The sequence below is a fragment of the Talpa europaea genome, assembly GCF_964194135.1.
Source record: "Talpa europaea genome assembly, chromosome: 7".
Lineage (NCBI taxonomy): Eukaryota > Metazoa > Chordata > Mammalia > Eulipotyphla > Talpidae > Talpa > Talpa europaea.
The window spans coordinates 89,649,211-89,661,560 of record NC_140074.1 but is presented as its reverse complement, the minus strand read 5'-3'; the positions used below and the strand labels follow the sequence as shown (position 1 = coordinate 89,661,560).

At 52.3% G+C, this 12,350-nt stretch overlaps 1 protein-coding gene across 1 annotated transcript in view; it reads left to right on the top strand.

The window, feature by feature from the left end:
* The window catches only part of WSCD1 (WSC domain containing 1), a gene marked incomplete at both ends in the record, with an annotated part of 31,419 nt that extends 19,455 nt beyond the window's left edge, over nucleotides 1–11,964 (top strand). Inside the window, 4 exons of the mRNA XM_084238629.1 lie at nucleotides 5,547–5,706; nucleotides 6,483–6,647; nucleotides 9,165–9,365; nucleotides 11,612–11,964. Of these exons, the coding sequence (XP_084094755.1) occupies nucleotides 5,547–5,706; nucleotides 6,483–6,647; nucleotides 9,165–9,365; nucleotides 11,612–11,964 (879 nt within the window). The remainder of the gene's footprint in view (nucleotides 1–5,546; nucleotides 5,707–6,482; nucleotides 6,648–9,164; nucleotides 9,366–11,611) is intronic.
* Between the last annotated feature and the right edge of the window lie 386 nt (nucleotides 11,965–12,350).

Below are 12,350 nucleotides of genomic sequence, written 5' to 3'. Positions count from 1 at the left end.
GATCCCCATTCACCAGAAAGCCCAGCCTTTGCTGATCCATCACTTGGCTCTAGGATGAGTGCGCACCCACCCCAGATCTGAGCTGCCACCAGCGAAGTGTTAGGATGAGGACGTGTTTCCATCCTGCTCTGGACACAGGCTGAGCCGCTCTGTTTTTAAGCCCTTATCAGCGATTGCAATAGTCCTGAAGCTGTGTTCTCACTTGTTTATTCTGACTTGCTTTCTCCGCTCTTTTCTCTCTCTCTTTCTCTCTCTCTCTCTCTCTCTCTCTAGCTTGGAATGGGGGTGGGGGGGAAACGAGTAAGTTGGCAGAGAGATAAGATTCATCAATATTTAATCTTTATGGAAATCATGTCCTAGAAATCCCCAAGGGGCTGAAAATTGTTCTGTGTTTTCAGAAGCCAGTGATGTCGCTGAAGCGGTTACGTTGTAAATAAAACCACATTACTGTCTGCAGCTCTCCTGTTGCTCTGCAAACACCCGGAAACTTGACAGTTTAATCCACTCAAGGCAGCAGAAAGGTTCGCATTGTCACTTGGGGGGGGCAGCCCATCCCCAGCCCTGGGATACAGGATTGTGAGCCATCAAAGTCTGTGGCACTGTCACAGCAGGAGGCATGCGGAGCCAGCTGCCCTTAGCAGAATTATCACATTGGTGAAATTTTTTCCTCTCAACAGGATTCCCAGGAGAGCTGACTCCCTGGGGTTCCTGATGTCAGGTAGGGTTGCTTAGATGTAGATGCCCAGATGACTCATGTGACCCACAGATGACTCATACCCAAGTCATTCCATTGACTTTTGGGGGAATTGGAATCTGGAAAGAATGTTTATTCAGTCATTCATTTGTTCACTGGTTCTTCCATCAAATATTCCTTAAGCATCCAACACATTCTAGATACTGTTTTAGGTACTGGGAATGCAGTAAAGCACCCCAGATCTCTGCTTATAAATTCTCATGGAAAGAGGCAGACAATAAACCAGGTAAATAATTAAAATAGATAGTATGCTGAATGGTGGTAAGTGCAGTGGAGTAAAATGAAGTGGGAACCTTAGGTATTTGTCCACAAGAAGTGAAAATATTTATCTATTTGTACAAGAATTTCACAGCAGCTTTGCTTGTTTGTCATAGCTAAAAAGCCGAAATAGCCCCGATATCCATAAAGACAGTAAATCTGCCAATTCACTCATGAACTACTATGCAGCCATAGAAAGGAACAGCCTATGTACATGTGAAACAACAGGGATGGATTTAACAAATATTTTCTTTTTTTTTTTTAATAGAGGCATGTTTTATTTATTTATTTGTTTGTTTGTTTGTTTTTTTATACAAGCACTGGGTACAGTCAGAAGCGCGGGAGGGTGAGAGAATTCACCAGAGCCAGAGCAGGGAGCAGAGCAGGCAGAAGGACCGAAGTACACTGCTGAGGGGAGCAGCGGGCGGCAGGAGAGGTCTGCGCGCCATGCGGGACCCTCCTCCGGTGGCCAGGGAGCAGCTGGGGATCGAACCGGTGCGGCAGAGGCCGCGGGCAGCTTCGCAACCCAGCGCTCAACCGCTGCGCCACCGGGGAAGCCCTAACAAATATTTTCTTGAATGAAGGAGATCCAGGACAAAAAATATATGCTGAATGATTCTCTTTATAGGTCATTCTAGAATAATAAACTAATCTGTGGTAAGAGAAATTACAATATCTTTTGTTTGGAGAGCAAGAGGGAAGCCGGGGAAAGGACTAATTTCTGATGTGAGAGAAATGTTGTGTGTTCTCTTCCACATTCATCTCAACCCACTGAGTGTAGTACTAGGGTCTGAACATTTCATGGCAATGAGTATTACCTCAGTCAAACAAAATTAGAAAGCGCAGTAAGGGAATAGAGTGTATTGGTGAAGGTGAGAGTGATGTTGTAACCTGAAATGGGCAGGCCTCATGGAGGAGATAACTTGAGGAAAGTGAGTGAGGGTGTCTGAGGGAAGAGCATTCCAAGCAGGGGGAGCAACATGTGCAAAGGTCCTGAGGTAGAAATGTGACTACAGTGGCCAAAAACCAGTAAGAAAGTTGATGTATTAGTTTACCCAGGCTGCACAGGTATATATGACCTATACATAACAAAGTACCACAGACGGGGGGGTCTTAAACAGCAGAGATTCATTTTCTCACAGATCTGGAGAGCAAGGTGTCAGAAAGGTTGGCTTCTTCTGAGGCCTCTCCGTGTCTTTGCAGACACCGACCTTCTCCATGGTGGCCCTTCCTTGCTCTGTGTGTCTCTGTGTCCTAGTATCTTCTTATAAGGACACCAGTCATGTTAGATTAGAGCCCACCCTAGTGGCCCCATTTTAACTTACTTCTTTGAAGACCCTGTGTCCACATACAGACACATTCTGAGGTATGAGGGTTGGGGCATATGGATCTGAGGGGACACGGCTCAGTCCATCACAGTGGTGTGGACACCAACAGATGGCTTTGGCCTGGTGCTCCCGCTGTGGATGCAGTCTGCTTATCTCCACTGCCTGCTGTGATATAGGTGTGGATCTAGGATGAGGGCCTTTGGCAGAGAATGGATGGCCTTGGTAGAGGCCGGAGGTTGCAATTCTTGTGATGTCTTTTCACTAACTCACGTCAGCAGGAGAACTTGCTTCCAGAAAGCTGGCAGTGTCCTGATCAAGGGTCAGGACGCAGATTTTGCTTGCTATTGAGAAACGACATGGGGACCCTGGGTGGCTGGATGTTGATGAGCTGGTTGCCCCCCCCCATCCCCTCACTCCCACGTCCAGTGGCCTGGGCTCTGCACCTGGTGGAGGGCGGGTAGTGGCCAGTGCTGGATGTCACTGCAGCTCTGACAGGCAGCTGTGGGTGTGGGTGCTTCCAAGGCCAGGGCCTCATTGTGGCCACTGGGTCTTCAGAGCAGTTCTTTTCTTTCTGTGACTGATCAAGACTAAGGCGTCACAAGCACTAATTAGGGGGAAGGGCTTCAGCCCTTTGCTTGACCCTGAGCTTCTGGGGCCTGTGAGAATAGCCAAGGTGAGGAAGTTTAGGAAATAATGTCTCAGGTACAAACTCTGCATGTCAGCCTCTGTTGCAATTAAAGGTCTTAAGAGGTGAGAAAAGAGAGGAGTCCCTGCTGTGTTCAGGCACCAGGCTGGGCCTTTTCTTGCATTCTCTTTCTCCCTTTGTTCTGATGCTCCGTGAGGTGGGTTTTGCCCCCGTGTCCCACATAAGGAAGTCGAGGCTCAGAGCGGGCAGTTACTTGGCGAGTTCTCACCAATATCAAGGATCTGCACTGGGATTTGAGTCCAGATCTTCTGGATAATCAAGCTGGTGCTTTTTCTCCTACATGGTGCTTCCTCTCCTACATGGTGCTTCCTCCCAGTCTCTCTGGACATGAAACCCAGGGACTCCCAGAGCAGCTGCCTCCCCAAATCTCTCCTTGGAGAGATTCTCAAGTCAGGCCTCTCCCAGGAAAGGCAGAGGGGCCAGATGTTCTAGCCTCACCGCCCCTCAGGGTAGACTGGGGGAGGCCAGCAAGAGAACTCGAACGAGATACCCTGACTCCTCTAGGCAGGCCGACTCATAGGGCGTGTCCATGTTACAGAGGGAGGCACTGAGGTTCCAGAAGGGGAGGTGACTTGCTTATGGTTCCATAGACTGTTTAAGAGAGTTTCAATTCAGAAGGGAGTTCTGAGATGTTGAAGCCAAGAATGCAGTGGGATGGTGTGTGTGGAGGGGTATGTGTGTGTGTGCATATTGGGGTGTGTGTACAGGGATGTGTTAGGTATGTCTGGGTATATGTAGGGGTATGTAGGGATGTATGTAGGAGTGTGGGGGGGATGTATAGGGGCATGGGGTCCATGTGGGAGTGTGTGTAGGGCCTTGTGTAAGGATGTGGGGGATGTGTTAGGAGTGGGGGGGTGTATAGGGATGTATGTAGGAGTGTGTAGGGGGGTGGGTAGGTGTTTATAGGGGTGTGCAGTATGAACATCATGAAAGCATCCTCATCCTGTCCCGTGTGAGCTCAGCCCTGGGAGGGCAGTGGGCATGGGCCCTGGAGAAATTCCTGGCAGAGGTAAAGAGGCCTCTAAGCCTTGAAGGAGGACACAGGAAATGGAAGGGGCTCCAAGGGGCTGCTGGGTTGGAGGGGCCCAGCCTGTGCTGCCAGGGAGCCCTATCCCAGCAGTTTTCAGCACTGTCCCTCTGCTCCCTCCGTGGCACCCCCACAGGTCTGCATCCCCTCCATGGCTGGGCCGCTGGGCCCTGATCTAACCTCTGTTCTGAGTGCTCAGAACCTTGGCTTGGCCAAACCATGATCAAGCAGCTCTATTTATTGTCTTTTGTTTATTTGCTTATTTATGAGATTTTGCTATGGGCAGAAAATGTAGAGGTTTGGGCACATTTCTCTGAGCTATGAGAAGTTCTCTGAACCTACCTCCCTCCCTCAACACTCTCCAGAGGAGACGACTCCTCCTCTCTCTAAGCTCCTTGCATCTCCTGTTTGGCAGATGCAGGGAGGGACAGAGGTGAGGTGGGGCTAAATGTCTTGTCTAATGCCTGTACATAGTAGGTGCTCAAGAAGCATGTGTGGGTAAGGTAGGTGGAGGGCTCGTTGAGCATCCTGTACTGATGTTTGGTGTCCATGGGTAAGGAAGTTGGGAAGGCCCGCTCTTCTGTGAAAGCACCTACTGTGTGCCAGGCCCAGGGCTGGACCATTTGGCCATGTCCTATCCAGTCCTCAGACCAAACATGCAAGGAGGATTTTATTACCTTTGTTCAGTGGTCAGCTCAGAGTGGCTCAGTGTCTTGCCCAGGCTTACCCAGCCGGAGAACCCAGAGTAGCATGCAGGCCCTCTGGTGACCCAGACCTCTCCAGAGTAAGGTGGGGCCTCCCCTGAGGGGAATGAGAAATCACATGAGAGACTGCCGAGCTATGAGTGTTTCCCTCACCCCACCTGGACAGGAAGTCCCTGTCAGACGGAGCACTTTTGGGACCCGAGTCTGCTCTTACTCACCCCTCCCATATCAGAGAGGTCTGTCTCTGGCCCCTCACCCCAACCTGCCGTGAGACGTTTGGCACAAGGGTTTGGCTGGATCTCTTTGCAGGGAGATGGCTGGCCAGGGGCCCCAGGCCTCAGTTAGGACTCCTCGGTCTGCTGGATAAAGATGTAACACATTGACCCCCAGCTGCCTCATGTGGACTGCTCTGTCCCCCTCGGATCCACGAGCACGTTTGCTGATGCACATCCCCGGCCTACAGTGCCTGTTCCTCCTGGCACTCTGACCCCCTCCTGATGTCCCTGCAAAACCTAGGCCCTGCTTCCTCCCTTCTCTGCTTGGCTCACCCTGTCAGAGCACTGCTCACACTGCCGTGACTGACTGTCGACTTGTCACCAACCCCTGGGATGCCATGTCCCCTGGTGTTCCCTGAGTTTGGGCACAGAGCCCAGAGATGGGAGGATGACGTCACCCTCTTGAGTCCAAGTTTGCATCTGGTACCTGGGCTGTGGGAGGCATGGCCCTCGCACCTGCCTGAGATACTTCTTTTCCTCTCCCTCCCTGGCAGGAGTTCCCCTTGGCTGTCCTCAGGGGCTGGGAGTGCTACTGTGCTTACCCCACCCCCCAGTTCAACCTGCAAGATGCCGTGGACGGCTCGCTGTGCAGCCAGGAGCCGGAAGCTCAGAGGCTGGCGGAGTACTGTGAGGTCTACCAGACGCCCGTGCAAGGTGAGCTCACCTAGTGGTGGTGGGGTGTACGGTCCTCCCCCTGCCTCCACTGCCAGGTATGGGGTTCGATCTGGTTGGAAGAAGAGGGAGAGAGCAGAGAGGCAGGGTCCAGAGGGCTATTTTGGCAAGGTGGTGGACTTGAGAGGCGCGGAAGCCCTAAGCCAGTCCAGGACTTGGGGACCAGTAAGGCTCCTAGACTATGCCCAGGCCCCACCCTCTTCTTTGTATGAGCATCTGCCCCAGCTGATCCTAGGAAGCAGTGACGGGAATAGCAGAAGCAGAGGAACATTGCCACCTTTATCTAGCGCTGCCATGACCCTGCCCAGCAGCACCCCTTGCAGCAGCCCTGGAGAGACAAGATGCGGCATGAAGAGGTTACGTGGCTGGCATTAGCCCAGCCCTGGAGACTTGTCGTGGCTTGGGTCAGCCCAGCTCCAGCCTCCAGTCCCCTCCCCTGCAGAATCTGGAGTTCTCTGTGCTGTGCTGGAAGTTGGGGTTCCACTGAGGCCATGGAGACAAAGTGGGGCCTAGGGTCAGCGAAATGTCAATCCCAACCCCACTCTCAGGCTGGTGTGGGAAGCCTCCTCGGCAGCAGGGCTTCAGCCATAGAACTGCGCCAAGTGACAGGTGGCAAATCCCTTTCCTTCTTTGGGCCTCAGTTTCCCCATCTATTAAGTGGGCATCTGGGATCAGCAGTTCCCATGGAGGGGATTCCAGTGGTGGTCCGGGAATCAAAGTCAGAATGAGTAATCCTGAGACGAATTCTGAACTTTCAGATACTCGGTGCATAGACAGGAGGTTTCTGCCCACCAAATCCAAAGTGTTTGTGGCATTGTCAAGCTTCCCTGGAGCCGGGAACACCTGGGCACGCCACCTCATTGAGCACGCCACTGGCTTCTATACCGGGAGCTACTATTTTGATGGGACGCTCTACAACAAAGGTGAGTGAGGCTGGGGCTGCCAGCCTGGAGCAGTGCACCTCAAGGTGTGCACCAGGAATCACCGAGAGGGCTTGTCAAAGGGACTGGCCTGGGAACGGACATTTCTAACAAGTACCTGTTGGTGCCAATGCCACCAACCCCAAGCACACCATTCATGAAATAGTGCCTTTTTAAAAAAGATTTATTTCTTTATGCATACAAGAGCTGGGGTATAGACCAGAGGTGTGGGGGGTGAGAGGATTCACCAGAGACGGAGTGGGGAGCAGAACAGGCAGATCTACTGAAATACACTGCTGAGGGGAGCAGCGGGCTAGATAGAGGTCTGCTGCAGCATGTGGGTTAGCTCCTTGGCTGGGGATCCAACTCATGTTGCAGTGACTGGTGACAGCTTGATAGCACTGAGACTTTAACCCCTGTGCCACCAGGGAGGCCCAATATTGCCTGCTTTAAAGAGAGAGCCTAGCAGTTTGGAATCCCTCTCCACAAACTTTACTTGAATTTCTTGAGACCATAATAATTAGGTGAGACTGCCTTAATCTTATAAAAATGTTATTTTTTTTAAATAGGTCCAAAACTCTTCAAGAATTTTATGATTTCTAATCTTTCCCTTGTAGAAATAAGAAGCTTCATTATGCCAAGTAAATGAACTTAAATGACTCGAGTCTGGGTGATGTTTAAGAATGAAGAACCTCAGACAAGTCAAGTGGGAATCTAAATTTGGCAAAATGCGTTTCTCCCTTGTCAAGTATTATAGCATTTTCTCTGGATTTCTTAACTAAAGTCTCTTTTAGAAGAAGATGATACTATCAATAATGTCTTAGGGGAATTAGGGACTTTCTGAGCTTGGCAGTGGGTTCTGGAATCACCCACAGCAACCTTGGCCCAGTTGGAAAAAAGCCAGGCTTGCCCGCATAACCCAGTCCATGGTCCCTGGGAGGCCAGAGTGCCATGGGCACCTCCAGGTGAAGTGGTCCTGTCCACTCCAGCCTTGTACCCACTGAGGCCAGGCTGTGGTTACCAACCTTGTCCCTCTTAAAGGCCATTTTCAGGCAACTATATATGTCGAGATGGGTATAAGGGGTGACACTGCCTCACCCCGGGCAGCTTGGAGCCTTCTAGGGCTGGTTAGATGTAGCCACTGGCCTCAGATCAGTGACACACATGTGCAAAATCCACAAGGCAGCCGCCATGCTGAAATGCCAAACCTGCCATGGGCAAATATGGCCCAGGTTACACAGAAAAGTGGCTGCTATTGAACTTGCCTGGGATAGTATGAAAGGTACCCTGGGCCTCCGGCTTGTCAAAGACCAGATCTCAAGTTGACTCAGCCGTGGCTTGACTCTTCCTCTCCTGGAATTCCCAGCTGTGTGACAAAATTAATCAAAGCAGACTTTTGGCCCATGGCAGAGAAGAGTTTGAAACACGTTGAGTTTCAGTGGGTAAACCCAGACTTCCAGATTCAAAAGAGACTTGCATTTTCCAGGCATCAAAGAATCCCCCCGCAGCTTGCTGTAGATATAAATCATTCCCAGCCATCGTGAATGGGGGTGGGTGGTGGGAATCATTTTTGCTTCCAAGAGCGCATGATAAACTTGTGAGCTTGTAGGCAATGTGTCCCCAGAGCTGGACGGCGTTGGCAACATGGGGAGTGGACAGAGACTAGGTTCAGGTGACGTCTTTTTCTGACATCCCACTCTGTGCTCATGCTTGGTCCCCTTCTTCTTTGTTCCCATAAATCTCTTAGTTCTGTATTATATTAGGGCAGTCCACTACTAGAGTATAAGTTTAAAATGGGGGTCTGTCTGTCTCACCCCTTCTTTCCCAATATAAAGCCCAACACAGAATGAGCATACAATGATCTCTGTTGAGAAGTGTGTGACTGTGTGGATGGGTGGGTTTCCATAGATGCAAGACCCGGGGGCTGTTAGGACTATGGCATAAGTTAGAGGGTAGGGCTATAGCTGCTTATTTACAGTTGTGCTGGAGGTGGGGATCCCTCCCTCACTGCAGGGAGGTGGGTAGAAGCCAGAGCCTCATAGGCATGCAAAAAGTCATGAGAAAGTCCTGGCTTGGTTGCTGTGTTGCTGTGTGATCTTAAATAAGTCCCATACCCACTCTAAGCTTCAGTTTCCCCATCCGGCAATCAACATGGTTAACTTACAGGGTTATTTGCAATGCTTGTGTGAAATCACTGTGAAAACACCCACACACTTGTATATGGAGTGTCCAGAGACTGGGCCTGGCAAGACCCTTTACCTCCTGATTTTTGGAGTCTGGAGGTGGTGACTCTCCTCCTTTCTCATGGAGACACCAGCCGTCCTGGATACCTCCTGCTCTTTCTCTGGGGTAGGAGTGAGTCATGTGATGGCCACACCCATCGCCCTCCCTAGGCCTTCCTGGCACCCCATGCTGTGCCATCCTTGGGCCTGTCTTACGCCCCCAGTCCCATTTTCACCCAGAGATACACATCCACATTCAGCCCTGTCTGCTGCCTCAAGACCCCTGTCTCCTCCCCAGGGTTTAAGGGCGAGAAGGACCACTGGCGGAGCCGCCGCACCATCTGTGTGAAGACCCATGAGAGTGGCAGGAAGGAGATTGAGATGTTTGACTCCGCCATCCTGCTGATCCGGAACCCCTACAGATCCCTGGTGGCCGAGTTCAACAGAAAGTGTGCCGGACACCTGGGCTACGCAGCTGACCGCAACTGGAAGAGTAAAGGTGAACACAAGGGGCCCCGTTCCTGTGGGCAGGACATCCATTAGGATGTAGGACCAGCGCCCCCTCGTGGTGCTGCCCCACCTTCCCAGGGCCTTACTGCTGGGCTCCACTCTGCCTCTTCCTCATCCCCTCCCACTGCACAGGTCCTCAAGCCATGGGGGTTTAGGTGGGATTCCCAGCATGTTGCCACAAATCCTTTCTACCCCCATTTAGGGTGAGGTGATCTGCCCCTCTTTCCTACCCCTGCTCCTACCTAGGAGGGGCTAGAGGAAGATCACTGGCTCTGAATGCAGAAAGCCCTAGTTTTGCACCTCCTCTGCCTCCAGGACCAGACTCCTTTATAAACCTCAAGGGAGCCGGGATCAATGAGATCACACATGAGATCACCCGATGAGATCAGTCCGTGTCAGAGCTCATCAGGCACACCCTAAGCTGCCTCTCACTGACTCTTAACAGCATCCAGTAGGGAACCACAGCAGCCCTGCTTTCCTGATGAACCCAAGAGCTTGACTGTGTGACTTGTCCCGGCTGCCGAGGTGGTGGGTAGCCGAGCCAGGACTCAAACCCAATGCACTAGTCAGCTGGGGCAGCAATAACAAAATGCCAACCTGTGAAATAACAACAGAAACATATTTCTCATATCTCTGGACTGGATAGTCGAGATTAAGGTGCCAGCCAGTTTGGTTCTGGTGGGCACTCTTCTGGCTTGCAGACTGCTGCCATCTCACATTGTCCTCATCTGGCCTTTCCTGGGGGCAGGTGCATGGAGAGAGCAGAAGTGAGCTTTGTGTCTCTTCTTTCAAGGGCCCTTCCCCCATTATAAGGACCTCAACCTCCTAACCTCATAACCTCATCCACCTCTACCCCCTAGGACTACATCTCCAAATACAACACATTGTGGGTTAAGACCTCAACATGTGAATATTTTTCATCTATAATGCCTGAATTTCTATTCTGGGTCACATTGGCTTGTTCCCCACTGCAGCTCTATTTATGGAGTCAGTCTGGTGACATGTACTTACTGGAGTCCCACTATGTGCCAAGCACATAGTAGGTCCAGGTTAAAGGGGTCACAGTCTCTGCCCGTAAGGCACCCGGTTTAGGCTTTGGACAATGAATTGAAGAGCTATAAGTCTGGATAATGAATGATATAAAATTAACTCAGAAAACTGTCCAGCAGGGTGGATGGCATGATGCCACTTGGGACCAGAGACCATAAAGACTTGTGCTTCTCTCCCTGCATGTCTCTGGGTCTGCTAAGGATGATGAGGATCTTTCCTGTCCCCATCACCCTCTAGACTAGACCCTAGAGACACACCTGCACCCTTCGCTGACATCCCTACAGGACTCAGGCAGGCTGAGCTCTGGCCCTTCCCTTCTTGCCCAGCGACCCTGGGCAGTCTGCACGCCTTGTCTTCTGAGCCTCGGTTTCTCATCTTAAGAACAAGGTTCCTGGGTGGTCCCTGTCTCCTAGGGTAGTTGTGTTGATTTCAGAAAGTGAACCCTCCCTGCACATTTGAGATATCTCTATAGTCCAATCATGGGAGTCATTTTTGATGGGATTACTCTTGATATGTGCAGCCTGCCCCCAGTTACTAAATTTGCCACAAGTCTCATAGAGTAGAGAAGCCTGCAAACATTTGCAGTTGCCTGTGTCCTCAGCTTCATCACCCACCACACTGCCAGCCGTGACTCACTGGCCATCAGAAACACCAGACACCATGAGCATCGGCCGCACCACATTCACTGAGCTTTATAGGAGCCAGTGCAGGAGACTTGGGCTGCCCAGCATCACCAGGATCTGCCCCCCACACTGCTTAGCCAGCACCCACCCTCAGTGTGCACAGTGGCCAGGACACCTGGACAGAGACTTCTGCCTTGGTTTCCTTGGTCTTTGACACCATTGAATCATGTAGACCTGAGGCTTGTTGGCCCACCCAGCCCTGTCCATCTAGGTGCTACCCCAAAGGTGAAGGAGATATTGTGCACAAAAGAGATGACCCATTCCTGGTGCATGTTTGTCTTGACTCACCAGGTTTCCAAAGAAACCGCTGGGGGAGGGCAGGCCACGTTTCCCGGCTGGGAGCACAACCAGATATGAACCCTTTGTTTGCACTGGGTCACCAGGAAGGTCCCTCTGCCCCTGGGATCGGACAGCTGGCCCTGTGAGTGGGTCGTGGAAGCTCCCGGGACTCCCCTTTCTTGCACCAGCAGGCCCTAACACTGTGCTGCTCTCCCCACTCCAGAGTGGCCGGACTTCGTCAACAGCTACGCGTCCTGGTGGTCCTCACACGTGCTGGACTGGCTCAAGTACGGGAAGCGGCTGCTGGTGGTGCACTATGAGGAGCTGCGGCGCAGCCTGGTGCCCACGCTGCGGGAGATGGCCGCCTTCCTTAACGTGTCGGTGAGCGAGGAGCGGCTGCTGTGTGTGGAGAACAACAAGGAGGGCAGCTTCCGGCGGCGTGGCCGGCACCCGCACGACCCCGAGCCCTTTACCCCAGAGATGAAGGACTTGATCAACGGCTACATCCGGACAGTAGACAAGGCCCTGCGTGACCACAACTGGGCCGGGCTGCCTAGGGAGTATGTGCCCAGATGATAGGCCTGGCCCTCTGCCCTCCCACTGAGAGCAGGGCACCCCACCAGGCTGCGCCCACACTCAGGCCGAGCTGGAGGCCACACCTGGGCTGGACAACAGGGAGGCTGCTGGGAAGCTGCTTCCCTCACTTTCAGGGAGACCCGGACACGAGCCGTCAGTCCACCCAGGTGGACACAGTGTTGTAGGACAGACAACTGCGAGCTCTCACAGAGACTCCACACTCACAGTGCCCGTATCGACACACCTGAGTCACTGCGCAGGGTGTACCAGGCGCTCCCAGGCTGGCAAAGGCATTTCACGTGGAAGCAGGCACGCAGATGCCGGGTGGGCGCCACTGCGGCTGGCACACACAGGCACACGTGCACCCCGGGCTCGCGGGGGCCTCC